General features: G+C 41.2%; 1 protein-coding gene and 1 long non-coding RNA gene across 18 annotated transcripts in view; one reads left to right on the top strand and one right to left on the bottom strand.

The window, feature by feature from the left end:
- tcf7 (transcription factor 7) overlaps positions 1-23,775 on the bottom strand; it is a 195,250-nt gene that overhangs the window by 15,763 nt on the left and 155,712 nt on the right. For 6 of the 15 annotated variants that reach the window (XM_041193493.1, XM_041193495.1, XM_041193496.1 and 3 more), the window contains 6 exons: positions 19,182-19,304; positions 12,266-12,428; positions 8,707-8,814; positions 8,495-8,557; positions 5,013-5,061; positions 6-78 (listed from right to left, as the gene is read on the bottom strand). In XM_041193493.1, coding sequence (XP_041049427.1) covers positions 6-78; positions 5,013-5,061; positions 8,495-8,557; positions 8,707-8,814; positions 12,266-12,428; positions 19,182-19,304 — 579 coding nt within the window. The remainder of the gene's footprint in view (positions 1-5; positions 79-5,012; positions 5,062-8,494; positions 8,558-8,706; positions 8,815-12,265; positions 12,429-19,181; positions 19,305-23,775) is intronic. The other 9 variants (XM_041193494.1, XM_041193497.1, XM_041193498.1 and 6 more) reach the window with 3 other exon arrangements.
- Positions 1-23,775, top strand: part of LOC121280985 — a 65,685-nt gene that overhangs the window by 18,980 nt on the left and 22,930 nt on the right. The gene's annotated exons all lie outside the window — the stretch shown is intronic.

Here is a 23,775-nt window from a genome sequence, read left to right as displayed (position 1 = left end):
CACACCTGCAAGGGCCGCACCAGTCTGTCCGTTGGTCAAGGCCAAAGCGTGCCCGGCATTTCTTAGGAGAGCTTGGATCTGAACAAAAAAAAACAAAAGAAACAAAAAAAAAAGCAAAACATGTGGCAAGGATGGGCAAGGAAGGCATGAAAGAAAATAGAAAAAAAAGCAAAGAAAAGCAATAGATGTTATAGCAACTGTTACAATAATTGAACAGACAAAGTTATTTGACACTACAAAGAGTCAATTTGAAGGTTGTTTTAGTAAGCCAAACATTTTACTTATAAGCAAAGTGTGTATGCCTTTTACCACATGTAAAGGTGCTGAATTAAACAAATACAAAAGGTGTTATGAAATTAAATATTAAAAAAGAGCAAAGCGAAAACCTCGATATCTTTGCAAAGAGAGGATGCTACAGTATTCAGATAAAGCAAAGTTTTGCCAGAATGAAGTAAATTACTAAAAGCTGCAACTAATCCTGCAAATCTTGCCACCTTCCTCACTCCTACAGGAAATTGTTAAAGTAGATGAGTTTCCTGATGGCTTAGATAGTAAATGTGTGTGGATAATAACTCATACAAACCAGAAATATATCAGGTTTGATTACTGGTCTGTGCTGATTTAGCTGGTTCCAAGTGGGGCAGTAAGAGTGGTGCTCCTATTGGCCTATAGGACAGGGAATGAAAGAGAAATACCCGGGTGCCCTGTCTAGATTCACTGGAAAATTAATTTGTGTGGACATGAGGTAGGGTGCGGTCAGGCTCAACTGAGATATCCACACCTCACCCTGTGATCTGTTGGTTGATGGAAAGCATCATCTGGGTTAACACAAGGAACTGCTATTTGAGTGAGATATCAGTTGCTTTGGCATTGCAATATTCATGGGTCATTTCTTCAGGAGAGGACAAAATGGTGGGAAAAAAAATAATGCTAGATACATTGAGTTCTATTTCTTGCAAAATATGGTCCTATAGGAAAAACAGGGGAATTATTCGAAATGTGAAAGCAGCCCACTGGCTATATCAATGCTGCAGCGCCATTTCCAGCACCAGTGAGGTTCTGTTTTTCCACTCATTCTGTTTGTGATCTATAAGATCATAAGAAATAGAAGCATAAGAAGGCCATTCGGCACATCGATTCAATAAGATCATGCCTGATTGGATTGTGGCCTTAACTCCACTTTCCTGCTTGCCCTCCATTACCCGCGAGTCCTTGTAGATCAACAATCTGTCTAACTCAGCCTTCAATATTTTCAATGACCCAGCCTCCACTGCTCTCAAGGGGAGAGAATTTCAAATATTAATTACCCTATGAGAGAAGAAATTTCTCCTCATCTCCATTTAAAAAGGGAGACTCCTTACTTTTAAACTGTGCCTTTAAGCCCATTCAAAATACAGCTGCACAATTCCCTGTTGTATATTCAGGGAAGGACAATGACAGCATTTTGAAAATCTTCCGTGTACTTTTCCTTTTCCTGTTTTACTCTAATTATCTATGTTCAAAAGCAAAGTCCCATCAGCTTTAGCTGGTTACAGTGCTAGAAATGTATTCCAGGTCACACGGCCACTTAGGATATTTAATACCTTAAAACATCTTGGAAGGAAAGAACAGCTTGCACATGCTATTCATTCTGATCGGAAAATTTGCACATGCAGCCTAATTTTATAAATGGAAATGTCTGTGAGACTAAAAATAAAATAATAGAATAGCAATGGGAGCCAAACCACAAATACCAAAGAAGCTGAACACAACCTTAATTCTTTTTTAAGTGTCATTTTCGATATTCATTATGTCCTGGCCATCAAGGTTTGATCAATGATTTTGGAGAACTGGGTAATATTATCTTAAAAGGCTGAATTAAATGTATGAGAGATACTTGCTTTTCAAAAAAAATCCATTTAGACTGTTTTCTTTATTAAGGCATTTTTTGAGGCTAGGCTTAAAATTAGGATTGATTTTTCTCTCTGACTGCTTGTATATCCTATATTTGTACCTGTTTCTGCTACTTACAGTGCGCTTGCCTGTGTATGTATTTGTCTTTCTGTGTCCCTTTGGCTGGGTGTGTCCTTGTTCATATGTCTATGGGGGTATTTTAACGCTAAAAAACTGCACTGCTTAGGTTGGGTGGGAGGTTAAAGTGTTAAAGGGAAGAATTATTCCCATGTCGGGGGGGAAGTGCAGGAACGGGTGCGCAGCCATTTTAAGTGGGTGGGCCAATTAAGGCCTGCTCAGCGTGACTCTGCCAGGAAGTGCTTTGCGCTCCCTGTGCGGGTGGGAGGGATTCCCTTAGCCGGGAGTGCGCTCTTTTGCGCACATTCGCGTGAAAGAGCACACTGATCTCCCTGAGGCTAGGTGCGGCCTCAGGGAGATTGGCTCAGAATTAAAACTTTGAAGATAAATGTTGAAAAAATTTCCCTGACATGTCCCCTCATTTGACACTGTCACATGAGCTGGGACATGTCCATCACTTTAACCCAAACATTTATTAAATATTTAAAAATCCTCATGAAATCTCATCCCGCCCTGTGGATGAGGTGTCATGTTTTTTCTGAAGCCCGCCAGGTCTCCCAGTCTGCCCACCAACCTTAAGGGCAGGTACAGTAATTATGTTAATGACATTTAAAATGGCCTCAAAACGCTGCTGACAGGTCAGCAGGCGTACAGCCAATTCGGCTGCGCCCCCGCCGACCTGAAAATGGAGATGAGGCGGGGTGATGTCGGGAGTTCTGCCTGATGTCATCTCGCATCATTCTATGCGTTGGCGAGCGGCCCCCCCCCCCCCCCACTCACTGACCTAAAGATCCTGCCCAAAGATCTGAATCCCGATCTCGCAACTCACTCCCAGAAAGCAGGTTGTCTATTTAAATATTATAGTGAGGCTGTTGGTCTTATTTTTGTGTACAATTTTAAAATTAACTCTGATTGGCCAGGTTTCTTGAGCCTTCCAGCAACTACATGGAGGGAAGGAGTGTTGGATCCAGGGGGTAGGTGCCTTCCCGGTTACCTGCTATATCCAGCATACCTACCACACCTACCCCTTGTGATCAACCTTCCTGTCATCTACCCTCTGATCCCACCCTCACTGAGGTGTCTGACTTCCAATCCATCATCGCCCATGAGGCCTCTGACCTCTCTCTCTAATCCCATGGGTCCTTGGCAGACCGCAACCATCATCCCAGGTCTGCTTTTGGATTTACCAGCTCTTTCTCCAGCGTTTCCCACTTGACTGGGGGCCACACCTGTCTAAACGGCTGAAATGCAGGTGGGGTAACCTGTCAGTGACATCACATGTAAGCGTGCAGGGAAACTACAATTTCCTGGTTTCTTGCACCCTACCAGGGTCCCCTCTCCCCCCACTGTTTCCCCTGCCAAAACTACTCTTATCAGATCAAAAAGCTAAAATCCTTCTGCCATGCATCTGTTTCTATGTGGGATTGTAAGTCTGCATGTGTGTTTCTACTTGTTTGTGTGTGCCTTTCTCCAGAAGTGTGCAACTATCTGCCCCATGCCACTGTGTGTGCATGTGTGCAGGGGTTAATGCTGTGGTACATGTCAGCACCACACAATTCTTTGAAGATTTCTTCTTTCATTTTAGAGGCAGAGTCTCTTTTTCAATTTAGCCTTTCTATCTGAAAAGTTTAAGAAGGTAATAAAATACTTCTACTATTCTAGAAAAAAACCTAACCAAATTCCTGAACAAGCTCTGCTTATAATTTTAAGAAGCTTTCCTCCACCATGCCCCACCCCCACCACTGAATAAAACTGTTTTCAGCATTACAACTGGCATCCTCTCAAGTTACATGCACCAAATAAACCAAAAATATTCTAAGACAGGGAAGTACAGAAGACAGTCAAATTTAGTCCCTCCGGGTATATAATACTGAGTAGTTCTGTGTCAAAGCACAAGTTAAATGAGCACTGACTTCATGAAAAAGCACTTGATAAGCCCTTTTACTATTGTTTAAAGATGCACCACCCAAAGGCGTAAATAATGTTGAAATGCTTTATCATGACAAAGATGACACACAGCCCCTCTGGCTTCTCTGCCTTTTCAAATAACAAGAAAGATTAACCAAATACTTATGGGGCAGAGGGGTTGGATTTTCACTTTTGGTGCGTGGGTAGAATGCAGAAAGGAAAATCAAGCATGGAAGATTGTACAGCTGTAATCGAGCCCAGCTGAATCCCCTTCCATTATTTGAAATGGAGAGAAAATCGGGGGTCTCTGTTATAGATTTGCAATCCTCTTCAACCAGTTTTGCTCTCTGTGCTGTGCCCTGGTAGCATTTTACATCCAGACACAAACTAACCCTTCACCCTCTTCGAAAGCATCGGGTGCCCTAGTATAAACTGTATAATAAATCAGCACTTCAGTTGATGATGCTACAGTGTAGTGATAATCAATTCTCCTTCTCGCTGCCGTGCCCGAACAGCCACTACATTTATTCTCCTCCAGCCCATCTGGCTTATAGTTCAGGCCTCGCTAGTATATCACAACAAATTGAAAGCTTAAAAAAAAAGCTTGCTGTGTAAACTGTGGCAAAGTTATCTTATACAGAACCCAAACTCTTCAGAGTTTATTTCAAGGCTGTCACATATGTAAAGATTCATAATATCTGCAATTAGTTGAAATTCTCTTTGATGACTCGTGATGTAAGACAATGCTTCCCCTCCTTACTGTGTTGAACAGCCTTCATGCACACTCCTAACTATTTGCTTCATGTTACTATAAGTTGATTTTATGTCTACTGGGGTGTAATTGTGGTAAATGTTAGTACATTGGTATGAAATTCTTCTGGCTACTATTGTAATGGAGGCATTAACCAATAGTAAAATGGTTGACTTGTTTGATAAAACAGAAGCTTAAGAAATATCATGAATACATTGGCTTGCTAATATTGCATAGTGTGATTTCCTCTCATAGATATACATGGTTTCACACTGGAATTAAGTGAGATACACTATCATGTGTAAACAACAAGCACAAGTTATGAGATGAAAAATCACCGTACCTGAATCAGAGTCTTGCTGCTTTTCTCGTTTCCTCCTTTTCTTTTTACCCTACAATAAATAATTTACAAGATATTCAAATCTACCTACATTCTCAGTGACAGTTGTTCACAGATATTAAGCATTTCGGGTATTTTGTCCATTCTTAAAAATTACTCAACATTTTTACTGATGGCAAGATTCCCACCTTGAAGGAGTACTCCCCCAGATCCTTAAGGAAAGTTTAGGCTCTCCTGACCTGGATTCTAACCCCCTTCTATCCCATGCAATCCTCCTTGGAATGGAGTACGACAGACTCAGTAATGTATGTCACTCCACCTGCCTCAGATATATAAAGGAAGAGGTAGGACCATCCAGTTGGGCCAAAGGATTACAGAAGAGTAACAAATATAAATTAAAAAAAATATTGTGAGTATTTGAAGAAATAAAGAGAAGAAAAATATCCTTTATTTTAAGTGAAGCATAATTATTCATCAAAACACTAGAGATAGCTAAGGACTGAAATGTGGTAAGTCCACAAATGTGGCCGGGCTTCTCAAGGAGGCATGGAGCAGTGAAAGGCCTTCTCAAGAGAGGAAGGGAAAATGAAAGGGCACATCACCCACATCACTCTTGTACACTTCTTAACTTCCAACTGAAAAGCCACAATCATGGGGGCTGTCTGCCCCTCTATTGGACAGAAAACTGTGCAGATGACGAGGAGCTGCTGCAAACATGAGAGGAACCTTAAAAAAAGGAAAAAGAAATAAATATGTTTTTTTTAAGAAAAGCTGACTGAGCAAGTGGGGAATATCTATACACTATTTGGCCTTTTGGTATTTGGAGCTAACCTTTGAAACTATAACATGAGCACTTTGTGGTTTTTCCGAAGGCGGAACATTTCATCACCACAGTGTGCTTTGTTCGTGTGGGACCCACTGTACTTCCTTTCCAATATAAGGACCAGGAAACATGACCTAGATTCCAGTTTCTCATTCATGTCTCACAGATGCCAGGGGCATCAGCACAAAAAAAACACTTGGAACAAAATATTAGGAGGCTGAAAAAAATTTGCAAAGGTGATGAAGAAATTCCCATCGGAGTGGGGGTGGGATGGGGCAGAAGGGAGAAGGAGGCAGGCCAGGTGCCAGTTTTACACTCAAAAAGAACAAACAAGTGAAATTGTTTGATCTTAATGCTGTTAGACTATTCCATATAAAAAGATATGTGGCACATTACAGAGGATACAACCGTCAGTGAATTCAAACTAAAAGCAGATAACTTACAAATCCCATCTTTTTTTTTTACATTATAGTGAATAAAGCACAACATCGAGGATGGTTTTGTCTGGCTGAATAGAAAATCCAGCCAGGTTTCCTGCATAAGATTTTCTATCAGTGAATAATGCCAACAGGACTAAAACTTTTCTGCTTTTGTTTCCTCTTTTTGAGGAAATTCTCAGCCTCAATGTTGTGCTTTTTATTTAGTCCCACAGATATGTGTGTTGGTTTCCAGCAATAGCCAAGTCTGTTTGGAGACATCTAAAAGATTGGATTTTAGGATGTTAATTTTTGGGAATGAAATACTAAAGTTTACTCTCAAATTTGGCTTTCAGGTAATGAATAGAAGCTTTGCTGCTGTGATTAACTCCTCAGGGTTATTCTGTGCAATTGGTTTGAGGCATTGCCTATTCTAGATTTTCTAATTTTAATTTTATTTTTCTTGCTAATATTTCCCCTTTCCTGCCTTCATCTCCTAAAATCATTAATTCCTTCATTGTCTGTTGCTCTTTCCTACCTCACGCAAGTGGCCATTAATCCTTGTGTGAGCCTTGATAGTGAGCTTTGTAGGCCAGTAAAGTGGAATGGGCCATGAAATCTGAGTCTATCCCTGTCCATACCAAACATCTGCACACACGCACGTATACATATGCACAAAGGCATGCATGCTCACATACGCACATATGCATACACAAATACCTACATGCTTACACATAGACACACACCTCCAATAGGGGTCATTGGACTGAGTGGGTACCCTGATTTGTAAATGTCAATGACTACTGTAGCAATCTAACTGAATGCAGTTCGCAGGACAGCGGCTGTGGATCAAGCTTTCTGCTTAATATCTTGTTCGTGTGATATTCTTTTTTAGTATGAATTTTGTCAACAATATGGCTGTTGTCAGCATGCTCGGTGTTCATGGGCGCAAGTTGTCTTTTAAAAAGATTATTCATGTTTTGTGATGAATAAATTTATTAAAATTTGCGATTGCCTGTTAGCTTATCCAAGAATTTCAGTGTATATGTTGTGCAGAGAAATGAAATAGAATGGTTTAGATGGCATCAGGTACTACGAGAAATCCTTAAAACTGACTCTGAAGCTTTACCGGAATCTTGGCATTTATTTAGGTATGATGTGAACGGCAAAAACGCCATTAGAGTTACAGGTAATGCTGACTATCACAGATCACTGGACAGTGACATACTAAGATAATGACCCTTCTTATACTACAGTTTGTCTCAGGGCTGTTAAATACCTCTTATGTAATATAACTACTCATCAACTATTCTTGTAATTCTTCCCAAAGCCCTTTTCTGGTTTTCCTAACATTTTTGTTTTACCCAGCCACTCCTAACCATATTTTAGCTAGATGTTGTATTAAGCAAGTTCAATAAAGGTGACTTGTTAATTTGAACTAAACAACCTCCTTTAATCCTTATCACATCTTAGGAAGTTTTACAACCTACCAAAACTCCATGAAAAGTTACCAAAAAGCTGGTGGACTTCACTGCATTCTATAGTACTAGGAAGTGTGGACCAGAAGGTCCCAGACTGGATCTCTAGTCATTGCTGCCAGTAAAGGGTACTTTGCTTGAGCTCAATGTCCCTTGATAAAGGAGGGGGAAGGTTTGCCCGAGATTCTGCTCTTGACCTAGTAACCTAGCTGGAAAATGTGCATTAGTGGATATTGGGTGAAAATAGAATTGACTGAGATGCCATCCTCAATCAAATACCATGCCAAAACTCCCTATCTAGTTTCAGTCATGAAGACTGGCTACATGGTCAAGGAATTGAGAGGCTACTGGCATCTCTGGAACTGTGGTTTAAGTTAACTTAGTGCTCTCAGGAACAAAAAAAGGGGAAAAGGTATATTGATTATACATAATTTCTGTCTTTTGAACAACCTGTAAATTATAGCATTTCAAGGTATGAACAATGTAGAACACAGAATCTGTCAAACAGGATGTGCCCTGAATTTATAGAATGCAGAGCCAGCTAAGTATCTACATCCAGTCAACAATCTGAATACTGTGCTTGCTAGTGTGGTCGTTACAAGCAGTTTCAGTGTCTTGAAGATAGGAGTTGAAAAATTAGCCAATTTCACGCTTCAAATTGTTAGTTACTTGATCTTGGTTAGAAAGTGTATATGGGTGAAGGGGGGATCAAGCTTAGAAATGATGTCCCCTCCATAGTTAAATAACCTGCAGAACTTGCTGACTTGCCTCATGTGAAGAATAGCCACTTGGTAAGGCACTGAGGGCTCCCGGCACCCGTGGGGTCACCACCTTCAGAGGAGGAGAAAAGGGGGAGAAAATTGGGGAAAATGTAGATGGTGCTGTTATATTCCAGAAAATTCCACTGTCCAGTCTGATTAGAATCAGCTGCTTTCTACTACTAAATATTGGCAATAATTGATTTTTAAAAATCGACTTACATAGTTATCCCTGGCAGACCAGCCTGGATAAAGCTGCATGTGTAGTTGTCGTTCTTTCCTTGCCAATTCATAGTACTTTGCCTGTTCTTCACGGGAGAGAGCATGCCACTGTGAAATAGAAATACAACAATGTAGGGTTTAGAAAACTGTCATATTTGGTCATTGCCCTCTATGCAAAGTGTTTCCCATGGTGTCATGACGGCATCTGCATGATACTTCAGAAAATCTGCATGGAAAGCTTGGCATGTATGTCCATTGGAATTCTTTCCCCCTCACTATTCCCTTGACTTATCATGGTGGCATTCATATTCCAGGTAGTTTTCAGCTGTGCCAGGAAAATGGGCTGTCTTCAAAGGTCATCAGAGATAACATGCCATTAACTTCAATCATTCCATTGATAATGTTATTATGTCTCAGAGGGGGCACATTAATATTGATTTGGATACAACCAGGCTCCTGTTGATCTCAGGTAGGAAAGCAGAACAGAATAAGAATCCTAATTTTATCTCTTCACTTAGTACTCTCCATCCTTTGAGGTCTGACATAAATATTAAACAACATGTCTGAATCCTCAGAAACAGCAGCTAATTATGAAGTCTTCATTCAGAGATCTTCTTGAATCAGGACTGCAGAATGCTTCTGAAAACTTAACTGGTTTGACACATTCATTACTTCTGCTACAGCATCTGCAATGATTTAGAGTATAATTGCCATGTGTGAGATTGAGCCGTAGAGACCAGGAAGGTCCTAGTTTCAATCTCTGGTTTGAGCTGATTTAGCTGATCTCAATCAGAGGATTGTGTTGGAGGTGCTACAATGGTTTCTGTCAGTTCATGTTCCTGCTCCTCACCATGATCTGTTGACTCCTGCTGAACTGCAGAAGCTGAGTTCATATCTACAGAAGGTGTCACGGGGGCAGCATAGAGATTTGGTTACGATCAAACAGCTAAAAATGAACTTTGTGAGGGCAGCCTCACTGAGCTGGACAATGAAGAAGACACTTTGAAGGAGGATATTGTGGTCAACAACATCAAACACTACAGAAAGGACCAGAAGGCTAAGCAGGGATATTGCATCATAGTCTGAGAAACAGTAGAGGTCATCTGTGACTTTGGTCTGGATCACTGCAGTGCTGTGCTGAATGATACAAGCTGCAACAACAACAGCTTGAATTGTAATAGTGCTTTTAACATAGAACAACATCTCAAGGGCATGCACGAAGGCATAATTGGACAAAATGGATGCAAAAACAAAGAAGGAGATATAAGGAAGGGCATGATCAATGAAAATGGGGTTTATATAGGGCCTATATGAAGAGATGGAGAGAATTCCAGGCTTTCATGTGACTTAGATGCCTGAAAGCAAAGGGAGGGGGATGTACAGAAATTTTGAGTTGGAAGAATGAGAGTTCAAGGTGATGTTCTGGGTTTGGAAGAGGTTACAGAGATAGAAGAGGTGACCTCGCTGGTTTGGGCATATTTGCAGGATGAAAGGCAGTTGCAAATCCAAGAATTTCCATTATAGTGAGGTAGCCGGAGTCAGAAGACTAGTAGGACCCCCAAAGCTATGCTTCAAGGATGTTGTAAACTTGACATGAAGGCCCTAGATATAAATTTTCGTACCACTAGCTCATGACAGAGGAAAATGGTGACATCACTTGTGGGCCAGCATATGCCATCATGATGATCAGTGGCAACAATAGCTTGGCAACAGGCACCAACACCAAAAACAATAACACTTGTTAACCATTTCATACGCAGCATTTGTTGCAGAACTTGCCTCTCATGATTAGTCTTTTCAGCCACCAACAAAAGTACACCATATGAGACTTTCTCATCTCTAAAGGATTTGATTTGCTGTATGTCCATTATCTTAGGGAAATGGAAGGATGCCAATGACATAGATAGGGAGGGACAAAGCCATGAAGGAACTTAGAGGCAGAAACCTGATTAGAAAGATTCAAACATGGAGTTGCAAGAAAGATGGCCACAGATTTAGGAACGAACTGGACAATTCAGGACTTTGGACATGAAACAAGATGGGATGGTTATTGCAAGGACAGAGGAATTAAGTATGTTTTTTTGAGAGGAGGGGTCTGCTGGTGGAGGGAAGAGTATCTGAGAAGAGAAAAACTATTTACAGTGTCATTGTACATGGGGTCAGGAAGGAGAGTTCAGTGGTCAGTAGTTTAGTGAGTTTGGAGTCAAAGGAGCAAGAAGTGTGCTTCATGGGCAAAATGAGCTTGGTGAGAGAAGGTAGGGAGAAACTAGAGAAAGACTGTGATTCAGGGCTAAGTTGAGTGGGAGCTTGGGGAGGGGGTTAGCTTGGTGGACAAGGGGATGGGCAAGTAGCAGAGGCAGTTGAAAATCCTCAATCCTTGGCCCCAATTTTAATTGCCACCTCTGGTAGAAACTGGTTTGTGGAAGTGTGGGATGGGGGATTTACAATAAAACTAAGTCATCTATCTTATTTAGAACCTGCTGCCTTCCCACCTTGCCCTGATAATAATCTGGTCTTATAAATAGACCAACAGGAAGGAAGGCCATTAGAACCTGATCTGGAATTTTAGTTGAAGCCCTGAATGGGGGAGCAGTGTTGACTTCTTTGTCAGGTAAATCACTTGGCAGATGGATTCATGAACCAGAATGTTAGGTTAAAGATGTATTTTAGGTTTCCTTGTGGACCAGGAGAAGCAGAGATCCTTCTCTGGCCCTCAAAAGGAAGCCAAGAGCATTACTTGTCCAAGGCTACCACACTTCTGACCATCGCCAGAATCACACTCCCTTCTTCCCGATCTAGCCCAGAGCCTTCTTTCCATTCCTAAATCCCTGTCAACAGCTTCTCTCCATCCTGATCCTGCCTAGAGCTTTGTCTCCCCTTCTGACCCTGCCCATAATCTTTTCTCCATTCCTGAATTCCAGTCAGGAGCCATCATGTCCAGATCCTTCTCCCTGCTTCCGATCCCTTCCCAACCTTTTTGTTCCCCATCCAATCCTTCCAAAGTGGTTCTGGCTGTGGCCTACTAGCACCAGATGTCCACTGCCGCCTGACAATGAGGGAGTTAATCTGGCCGGGTTTCGATTCCATGTGCCCGGTCTTGCTGGGTTCATTGTCTCCTGGATTCCCAACAGCACTGTGGTCCCCCTGTGAAAATTGATATTGAAGACGTCCATGAGCTTTTCACTACATTGTTGGAGAGAAGGGTAGGGAGAGCAGGGAAGACGTGTTTAAGGAGATGGCTGCTGGTGAAGAAGCTATAGACTATCTTTGATGTTCCTGAAAAATCAAAGGAGATTGAGGCTTAATATCCATGTCCCTTTGCCTTGAGGGAGCAAAGTTGGGGAGACTGTGGTTGGCTTTATCACCCTTGAATGCATAACACAACAAAAAGCTCAATTGTCCATGTTCAACCTGAATGAAGATTAGCATCTGGCTGAGGGTCCTAAGAACTGTTGGTACCCTGGGGGTGTACTTAAGTGAGTTATTCTCCTCAAGTTTTAATGATAAGAATGAGATATTCATTTATTGATGGCTGACAATGACATATATTTTCACTTACTCTTCTACCCAAGATCTGATTGATGGCTGCGCTCTCTTTCAGAGTGCACTCAGCTACGACCTTCGCCCTCATTTCTTTCATGTAAAGCATAAATGCATTGAGGGGTTTTTTGATAGTAGGCTTTTTACTTTCTTTTTCCCTTTTTGGTTCAGGATTAGGTTTCCTAAAGGACAAAAATAGTACATAGTTTAAGAATAAATTGAAATAATTAAATGTCAGAATTATTTGTTGATAGGCACAGGGCGAAGGAATTAAACAAAATATTGTCCTTTCATTTCCGAGAAACTGAGTTTGAATCAACCCTAGAAAGACAGGATGGAAATTTCTCTTTCTCACTTTCAGTTCTTGTTTGAGCATTAAAGTGAAATGAGTTTGATGGATTGGCTAAACCAAGTGTTGTGGACAATTATCAGAGCAACACACTGCTCCAAATTCAGTATGGCTGATCTGTCAAACTCATTCTAAGAAGCCTCTCGAATAAAAAGATAAGAATCTGATGGACCCATTTTTGGACCATCGATAATCTATTTACTAAATCAACAAGTACAACAAGGAGATGCTTCACTATCAGGAGTGGCATTCTGATATCCAATTCTTTCAAACCTACCAGAACATGTTAAATTATATGTTTGGGCCGTACATTTGGAAAAAAAATGTTTCATTTTAAAATTGAAATGTGGCTGTGTATCATTCTTAAGTGGTTTAAAAAGTGCCTTACTAGCCTTATAAATAATATGATGTAACTCTGTGACTGATGACAATGATAAAAGCAGAGCACCAAATTGGAAAATCTTTTGCAATTTTTGACATGCAAAGGTAGATTTTAGATCATGTGTGAAAAGCCAAAGGAAACCGTTGAACTTCCCACGTAGGAATCTACAGGAGGCCAAGCTTATTTTCTCGGCATGATTGTATTCCACCAGTCAATGGTCCACCTAAAATGGGCTTGCTGCTGTCAGGTGAAGATCAGAGGCAGAATCTTCGGGTTGTCAAGGTGCTGGGTGGGTTGGGGGGGGGGCGGGGGGCTGGTGGGCTCTGCTTGCCGACACATAAAATGGCGCGTGGTGAAGTCAGACATGTGTCCCGACATCACCAAGTGTCATTCAGGTCCTCAGTTCAGCGGGTGCGCAGTGGAGTCGGCTAGGCGCCTGCCAAACTGTCAAAGGCCTATTAAGGCAATTTCGATTCGCATTAGGATAATTAACTGAGGTGAAGAGCCCAGGGGGCCTTTGCATTTATCATGAAACCTCACCCACTGGGGAGATGAGGTTTCATGAAGGATTTATACATTTCGCGTGCATGCGTGAAAGAGCAACCCATACAGGTAACGGTGGTTTGGCAGGCATTGCAGGTGAGGAGGGGGTAGCCTGGGCTCACAGAGACCGAGACGTGTCCTATGAGGCTTAAAAGAGTGGTGTAAGGAAACACAGTGTTTCCCCTGGCCTAAAGGCTGCTAAAATTGCCTCAGGATCCCATCCAATTGAAAGAGCCCTGTAACTTGCCTGGATGATTGCAGTGTCAACAACACTTAAGAAGCTCGAAACCCTCCAGGACAAAGCAACCACTTGATCAGCACCCTATCCATCACCCTAAACATTTACTCCCTCCACCACCAATGCAGAGTGGCAACAGTATGTACCATATACAAGACGCACTGCAGCAACTAGCCAAACCTCCTTCGACACCACTTTCCACACCCTCGACCTCTATCACCAAGAAGAAGAGGGAAACAGACCACCAACTGCAAATTCCCCTCCAAGCCACAGAGCATTTTGACCTGGAACTGCTTCTTTACAGCCATTAGGTCAAAATCCTGGAACTCCCTTTCAAACAGCACTGTGGGTGTACCTACACAAGATGGACTGCAGTGGTTCAAGAAGGCCACTCACCACCATCTTCTCAAGGACAATTAAGGATGTGCAACAAATGTTGGTCTTGCCAGCCATACTCATCCCATGAAAGAATAAAAAGAGTTGGCTCAGGAGTCACCTCCACTGTCCAACATTAAAATTGTTACAGGGCAATGGAGTGGGAAAAGGAGCTCTGACTGGTTTCCACAAGGCAGAGGAAGTTAAAATTCCCCCCTGCAGTTTGAAATAATTTGAACTGGAAGCTATCCTTCATCAAGGGAGATCAAACTCAAGACCAGAGCCAAGTTTTAGGGACAAGGTCAGGTTGTTTGATCTCTAAGTTAGTCAAAATGCAAAGGCTTTGTTCTACGTGTTAATCAAATTGTACTTGGTCAAAGATAATAATGCAAAACCAGATGAGCTCAGAACAATTGCTTGTCAAGTCATTTTATGCATAGTAAATTCCTTTGCCTTTTTGAATTTGATTGACTAAAAGCTCTTCATATGGATTTATACTGGAGACATCTTTCAGCATCATTACTTCAGTTTAAATTAAAGTCCTTGAGGTCAAAGTAGGAATCACATCACATACATGTGACATTGCATCAGAAGCCTACAAAGGTGAGCTTAATCTAAAAATCTTGCAGATTGCTGGGCTATGTAAGAAGTACATTTGGAAGAAGGATATTTTGTTCTTTTATGGAATGATAACTTGCTGGGACTGATTTTCTTGTTGTATGCCTGGCTCTGGTGATTGCTTGAGAGAAGCATATAGAAAATAAGTGAATAAGAATCTCACGGCTATGAGGGAATCTGGGAGGGAATTTTCCACCCCTTAACTTAAATAACTGAAAAATTGTGCCATCTCCCCTACAGTTGTGTGATCTTCTTTACTTGATTTTCTCCTATGTGCTGCAACCAGATGATCCTAAAACCAGGCACAGCAACAAATCTGCCAAACAATGCTGATCTCTATCTGCTTTAACCCAAAAGTAATAATCTGACAATCTGATATTTATCATTCTTCAGAGAAAACAAGAGAACATAGTAAACATCTCACATAATCACCACTACATTATACAGTAATTGAGGGTAATTCCTGTCCTGCTATCCAGCCCACAGCAAGTAAAAAGAAGCAAGTTTGGTTCACAGACTTTGTCCAGTTGTCAAAACCCTCTTACTTTGAGAAATATTCACTGAAAGTCCTGGGAGAAAGCTTGAATAGTAATAATGACTTTGTTGCATAGATGATTGTGGCTGCTGCTATAATTCTCATTAAAAAAGTGTTAAACAGCATAACAAATGCTTTTGCTACTGTTGCTACGTGATCTGCTAAGGTTCAAATACAGCAGCAGCCATTTGAAGGAAGTTTATGAAGAAAGCTATTCTCAGGACTAAATCTGTCTCCAACCCAAAAAAAAACTCCCCAATATGGTAAAAAATATCCCCATAAATGGTGGAAAAGGTAGACTTTATATACCAGACCACAACTACCATTTTCTTTGATTAACTGCACATTAATACCCAGATATTTAAAGATGGAGAATGTCGGCTATTGTAGCTTAATTCCAATCATAATGGAATATTGTCTGTTTAATATGTTGCATCTGTTAGTAACTTCTATCTCAAATTGGAGTCTGATTCATACTGTGCCAAATATAACATAGCTCTTTAATTATGTAATTTATAAGTAACAGTTGCTTTAGCATTCCAAGTAACCAAAAGGATAATTATTTCCAGGTTCACACTTTCCTGTGACTCTAAATTAAATCAAAATCATCCTTATCTTATGTCTGTCCTCATCATGCACATTAGTGCCGTGAATCAGATTTTCCTTATACATACATAAAACTTAAATATGTAATTTCCTTAAGTGTATAATTTAGAGCCTTAGTCTCCCTCCCTGAAAATGTGTTACCATAGAAATTCAGTCTGCTGAACTCCCTTGATGCCCTGTTGAATAGAATTACCCCCTATTACAGAGCCATACAAACCAAAAGATCTCCCACTTGATCCCTGGTTTGTGCTGAGTTAACTGATCTCAGCCCAGCTGGCAGTGAGGAGTTCTACAGCTGGCCTCAATGGTAGGAGAATCAGATATGATTCTCTCTCTTCATCACTACATTACAGTAGTGAACATATTTCAAAAGTACTTCACTGGTTTTAAAATGCTTTGAGATGTCCAATGGCCATGAAAAGCATATAGAAAGTCTTTATTTTTCTTTGCAGTCCAGTGCCCCTGCTGGAAGTGTGTGTGTGTGTGTTCATTAAATGGTTAAAAGACAGGCCTCCAAGACAAATAATTTTCTGATATTATTGAATAGGCTACCATGTTAGTAATGGATGCTTGGGCACGGCACGGGGGAGTTGCCTTTACCTGTACAGACCTCAGCATGAGTCATCTTACAAGAGAGGAGTGAGAAAACTGAAGAAAATGCATCCAATCTGAATAGCATAACTTACTTTTTGGTGGACTCCGTAAATCTTAAAGAGGCAATGTTGTCATGACAAAGTGTATGGCAACCCCTTTTTGTTTGTATAAGGAGAAGAACTATAAGAGTTTGTGTTGTTTATGTCACATTAATGTTCTTTGCAAGAAGACCCATCTGATCCAAAAGCACATGGATGGATTAGGCAACAATGCTCACTCAACCTTTGTTGATTTCTCTTCAGCTTTTAACACCATGCAACCATTCAAGCATATTGAGAAATTGAAAAACCTTGATATTAATCTGACTCTCCTACTTTGGATCAATGATTTCCTTCATAACAGGACCCAATGGGTGTTAGTTTCCAGGGTTTACTTGGAACCCATGTTAATGAATACTGGATTTCCTTAGGGCTATGTACAGTTGCCTTTACTTTTCTTCCTCTATGTGAATGATTATCAGTCAGAGTATGAAAACATATTGGTCCTGAAGTATGCTGATGATACGGAACTTGTGGGTCACACAAGGAATAATGAAGGAAACTATAGGAACTCAGTGGAGAAGCTTGTAACAATTTTCTTAAACTGAACAAAAAGATGAAAAAACTAGTTATACACTTTAAAAAAAAAAATTAGTGATACTGTTCCCATGAAGATTCAAGATGAGGACATTGAAATAGTCACTAACTACAAGTATTTAGGCATCACAGTAGATGATAAATTGAATTGGAGGGAACAGTGTACAGATGTGGTGGCCAAGGGACGTACAGGATTATGCTATCTCAGAAAATTAAAACCCTTTTGTGTAAGTCCACAAATGTGAAATTTTTCTATACAGCTGTAGTTGAGAGTGCTATCCTTTTTGGATGCTTCTCCTGGGGCAGAATTTTTTTCTCAGCATCCAGGCGCGTGCACGACACTCATAGTGTGTAAAATAATGCATGATGACATCGGGTGAGCATCCCAACATCATCACGCACTCATGTGATATTTCGGTTGGTGGCCGCGTGCTAAACTTGAAAGCCTGCCCGCCAACAGTTAAGAGGGCTATTAAATACAATAGCAGCGCAATTAACTGGGAATTTTCATTGCCCATCGAAACTTATGGTTGGCGGGCAGGCGAATTGGCCAGACAACCTTTGCATTTTTCAGGAAACCTCATCCAAGGGAGGGATGAGGTTTCCATCATTAAATAAAAAAGAAAAAAATGCTTAGGCAGAATTTTCATGTTGCATATATTCAGGTGACTGTTTTCGATGCATGGGCATTTTTTCAGTTTTTAAAATCTTTATTTTGTGTATTTAAATTCTTCAGCTCCCTGAGGCAGTGCTCTGCCTTCAGGAGGCTTTTATTCTGCGTTCCCTTGTGCTGACTTCAGCGCATGCCCTCCTCCTGCCCACAACCCAGGCAGCGCTAATTGTATCAGCGCGTGCTTCATGCTGGCTGGCTGTTAAATGGCAAGCCGGCATGAAATCACGTTCGGGGGCCGATCGCGGTTGGAGGTTTGCTCCTCGACTACTCCCAGGCCTGCTGATCGCACCCGCCTACCGAGCTGAAACTTTAGGCCCTGGTATTGTTGACTTAGGAAAGTAGACCCTTTAAGGCTGCAGAAAATATAGAACCAGGCAGTAAGGATATTGGAGAGCAGATCTTTCTTGATAAAATCTGCTCTCGAAGACAAAAGTAAAGACTGTCATGAACAATGAGAATCACCCCAAAGCTGCTGGTTGCCTTCAGGGATAAGGCTACAATCCCTCAGATGCAGGACTGCCCTTCTGTATAAGAACTTTTAACAGGAGTTTGATGTATGGATGAGGATATGCACTCAGGATGGGACTCTCTGACTGGTTATTTTAATGTATTGGAATAATTTTTAATACATATTTTAATTAAAGTTAGACCTCTGTGATAGGGCAATTTTCTTTCTTTTATTGTTATTCATTTGTATGTAATATTTTAACAAACAAGCAACATACCCAAAATGAATTTTTGTACGGACAATAAAATGAATTGAAGTGACACAGCAGTACGCATTGGCCTGAATTATCTCGTTGCATCATGTTTATAAACAAATGAAAAATGACCTTGTATGAAGATGAAGGTTTTTTTTAAAAGATCACTATGTTTTTGTATAAAATACAAAAGTGTGTGAAAAAGAACGTTGAGTTAGTAATGTGGTCTCCTCACTGTTATTACAAGATAGTCTAACCAAATTAACCCCTAAAAAAGCCAATGTTTGGAGAATATCACCTATTCCTTGACATTTTGGAAAAGTTGGCTCATGGGTATGGTCTTAGGGAACAGAACAAAGGTAGCCTATAGGAAGCTTGGGCCACTTGCCCAACTTTGTCTTTTTCTTACTATAGAACCAAAGTCTCCGAGTAATGCAAAACCTTTAGCAAAATGTCCCTTTCATTCTTTCTTTGCTGGCAATCATTAAATCATCTTCTGGTTCCTTCATAGGGATGTAGCTCTAGTTCTAATAATTTAGATTCAGACAATGTTTATGCTTTTAATGAACGTTAATACCAGACATCCAGAAGTAACCGCTAAGACTACACGAACAAACAAAAGCAATCATTGTTTTCCACCTATGCATATGTAAGCAGTGCTATATACTTTCAGCCTCATTACTTACATGGATCTCAGCCCACTGTCATACTGATTCATGTCTGGTTTGCCTGAAGCACTCACAATGGCAGGATGGGGGATCCCTGTAGAGTGCATGCCCGGAGGGCCCAGAACCAGAGGATGGGGAAACCTGCAAACAAACAAGGTTATTTTAGTGTTATATCTTCCACAGTGACAATATCTTTGTGTGGCTCAAGATGCCAGAATTGTTTTTTAATTTGATATTGGGTGTGTGTGGATAGAACTGGCACACATGATGCATTTGTCAAAAAGGATAAAGTGGGATCAACACTTCAAAAAATAACATGGTTCAGTGCATCAATGCCTAACTAGGCCAAGTTCAACCTGTGCTGAGCTAACAGGTTACAACCAGCGTCAGTCACAAATCAGGATGGGGTTAAACTGGCAGCCAAGCTTTCTGCTTCCAATTGCTATTCGGTGATTACTGATGCAAGGTGAAGCATTGGACCAAGGCGTTGTGTGACGCCCCACCCCACCATCACCCCCACCCCCATCCCCCACACAATTTAATAGCCTTTCAACACTCGGGCCTGGACTCAAACCTGACGATTGGCCACTTGGGCGGGGTTGGCACCATGGAGCTGTAGCCCCACATGTGTCAGTAACTTCAGAGGAGGGGAGAGACAGAAAAACATTCAGGAATGCAAATTAGGGTAGAAGTTGTGAGGTTTTGTTGCTGGTACAGATCCTTGATAAACATGGGTCATAATAGGAACACAACATAATAACCCTGATTCTGCATCCTACCTTCATGTCTAATGAGACTTTTAGAAAGAAGATTGTCTTGGGCAGTTGTGCAAATGAGTTGCAGCATATGGCCCACCAACTTCACCAACCCCCAATGACTTTGATAGCTCTGAATATTAACATTAAATATGGTATACAACACAAGGCTGATGCAATACTGTCCACTTTAGAATCATAAATAAATATCTTAAAATAAATAAATAAACATTTGGCTCTACGAATTTCTAACCCTTTGTACCAACAGCAGAATCTCACAATCCCTGCCTTAAGGTATCTTCTTCATGCACAGGAATTCACAACTTTTGGTTTAGATCTGTCCCATCAAGAAGAAGAATCGAACCAGGGTTGTTTTACATAGTTACACAGAGTGGCTATCACAGTCTCAGCACCGATGCCAACATGTTGGACCCAGTTAATTCCAAATGTAATAGAACCAGACTTCAGAAATGAAATTCAGTGGTGGACACCCATCACATCCAAAAGCACACTTTCCACAGCAACTGAGTGGAACCCTCATCTTGTACACAATGACTTAATTATTGACAGGCTTGCCCCCTGAATCATAACCTTAAGAATCACAGACAAAAGCACAGTGGATACATCATAGAAAAATAAAAGCAATAAGGAAAGTTACAGTGAATCCTGGTGGAAAATTTGGTGATAATTAAGTAACCAGCAATGAGTCCCATTTAATGATAAATATAAGAAAAATTAAAATAACCTTGGTTCATTCATACTTAAGCCATGGAAGCTTAATGATGCCTTTTCTTTTGTCATTTAATCTCTCCTGCCTTCCACCCCATCACAGATCTTTTGTTCTTTCCTCCCACTCCCCTCTTTCCCTGCCTTTGCACCTGCTGAAAACCTATTTTATCTCTAATTTCTTCCATTTCTGCTGAAAGGTCATCAACTTGAAATGTTAATTCTGGTTCTCTCTCTACTGATGCATTTTTTTATTTGTATCTCAGGTTTACAGCCTCTGTAGTATTCTGCTTTTGTATTGGTTCAGATTCACTTTAAAATCAAAGGCAATTCTTGAACGAGCAAATATTCCTTGACATACAGGCATTTTACTGAGAAAGAAACATAAAGAACATTATTTTCTTTCAAGAAATATTAATTTGTGGAAAAAAAATGACTTTTTTTGTCTTTCTAATTTTTTTTCTTCTCCCGAGGATACTAACTCATATTGGGATATGTTTCCAAATGCCTATCATTTCTCAATACCTAACCATAGTAACTGTTCTTTATGTGTCAGCCTGGATATAAGTGCCAGCAAGCTAATCTATCATTGGGGAGGCACACATAAGCCAAACATTTACACACATGTTGTTCATGCACAAGAATATGGCTTTTCAGCATCACTCACTGCTTAGCAATCAACTATGGGACTCTTTGTTAATTTGTCCCACCCCCTAGCCTGATAACATTGGCCTAGGTTTTCATCACTGAGGAGGATAGTGGGAGTCGGGAAAATTCCCCCTCAGCCAGCTGCCTCGGGAAAAAGTGCCTGCAAAGGTGGGATCTTCATTGCTGGGGTTGGGTGCAGGCTGGGGTCAGGCCAGCCAACCTAGGAAAGAGGTCGGAGGCAGCCATAGGGGCTGCCGGGTGTCAAGGTAGGCAGTTTAAAAGGCCTGCCTTGGTGCTGTGGGACTTCATCCCAGTTAAAATTAAAAAAAAAGATCCTCTGGCCCTCATCCATCACACCACCTCACCCCCATACATTCCCCATGCTGATCCATGTCATTTCATGCACCCCCACCCCTCAACTCACCTTCTTTGGAACTTCATACCTCCAATACAACCCTAGGCTTCCCACACAACCCCTCATGGCTCCTCGTGCCTTCATCTCAAGCTGTGATTCTCCACCCATGCCCCGGTTACTCATACACCCTATGCCAAACTATGACATTCCACCCAGCCAAGCATACATAATGAGATTTGGCTGAGAGTCTGGACATCCATTACTTTTGTTGAAAAAGCTGTGCCCCAAGGAAAACATTGCTTGATTGGCAGTCCTGACTCTCTGATCTCTTCTGTCAGCTTCACAATGTTTATTTACACAAGGTTAAGTGGTTTCAAGGGCTTGTGGCTTCTGCTATTGATACTTTAAAGAATCTGAATGATTGACAGTTTTATTGCCCTGAAGTGAAATGACATTTTTAAACATAGTGGAAAGTAATGAACAACTTTTTTAAAAGGCTTTTCTTTTTTCACAGCCCACTTTCACTATAGGGCTCCATGGTTCTATAGTGTATAGTGGATCAATGGGCATGAAGGTATCATAGTTTTGCATAGGAGCTATGAGGGAATATGTGTGCAGGTGGGGATCATAGCTTAGCATGGTGGAATGGGGGGGTCATTGGGGGAAAACTTGGCATTGGGGGCATAAGAAGGCATGGAATGGGTGGAGTGCCATAGCTTGGCATATGGGGCATAAGGGGGTTTGAGTGCCATAACTTGGCATAGGGTCAGGAGGAGGACCTTTTGAACTCACCTTTTAAAAGGGCACCTCATGCAGGCTAGGGTTCATGACTGCTCTGAGGGGCCGTGAACCACAGCCCTTTAAAAACCTGGCCCGATTCCATGAAAATTGCAGAAGCGTAAGACATGCCTATATTTGCAATGGAGCTGGCCAAGTCAGGAATGCCGGGTGCAGGCTTCTGACAGGAAGCAGCCCTCACCCTTTAAGGGCACTATGAAAAATCAGACAGCCCTGGAATGGTGTTAGGAATCCTGGAATCAGGACCTGCCCGCCATTTTTAAAGGGTTTGTGAGTCATCCCGACTCAGTGAAAATCCAGCCCAATGAGACCAAATATAATTCACTGCCACTGTCAGCTGACGGTCGGCTAACTCAACCAAAACCAGGTCCTTCTCAGTCTAGACAACTCAGTTCCACGCTATATGTGGTTTTTAGCAAGAGAATCCTGTCAAATCCTGTCTTTGGGAAGGATTCATGATAATGATGAATGATGTGATGATGCTTTTTCTCAATGTGGTTCGCATTATCTCATTAGAGATTTGACAACTAACAAGGTTTCTGCTTTGATTAGTTTTATTAAACTAAATTGCCTTCCTGTGTGAGAACACAGCAACATTTTAAGGGGTGAGTTCACAAGTACTCCAATCCAAACTGGCAGCCAAGCTCAAAGAGAATGCAGGTTGGAAATCAGGGCTACGATTTTGCAGTGCCATTTTCCTGACCTGCACTCCCTTCAAGTTGGAAGGATTTAATTCAATCTATGTTTGCAAGGCAGCAGTGTTGAAAAGCATTGAGCTAGCATACTCTTGATCTGCAGTGGGGCTACATATGTAATTCTACATGGTTCACTGGTGTTGATCTCAGCTGTCCCATTCTGGGGAAAAATATACCAGAAGAATTTTCTTCTTACTATAACATGTCTCCTAGTCACTGCTCAGTCATCACACTGATAATGTCCTCAGAACAGATCAGGACATTTTTACCCCTCTCACCACCCACCCCTACCCACCGCCCCCACCCCCACCCTCCCATTCGCTCAGCTGATGAACATGTATGGTTGGGGAGTTGAGGAGAACTAAGGATCAAAAATATTCGACCAGGTTTCACTGTGCAGTGCATCTCATTTTGTAAACACACAAATACATAATCACATTTACAGGATCGTTCTCCACCATCATCATCAATATTGCTGTTCTTCTTATGAACATGCACAACAGGCTCAGTATCATCAGGCACAAATTATTCAGATGTTATATAAAAGGTCATGTGCAATATTACTTCCGATAGTTAACTACATAGGACAAATAACCATTAACATTTCCTTTAGAGAAATAGTGGAATTTTCAAGA

This window comes from Carcharodon carcharias, chromosome 8, assembly GCF_017639515.1.
Source record: "Carcharodon carcharias isolate sCarCar2 chromosome 8, sCarCar2.pri, whole genome shotgun sequence".
Taxonomy (NCBI): domain Eukaryota; kingdom Metazoa; phylum Chordata; class Chondrichthyes; order Lamniformes; family Lamnidae; genus Carcharodon; species Carcharodon carcharias.
This window is presented reverse-complemented; position numbering and strand designations above follow the sequence as displayed.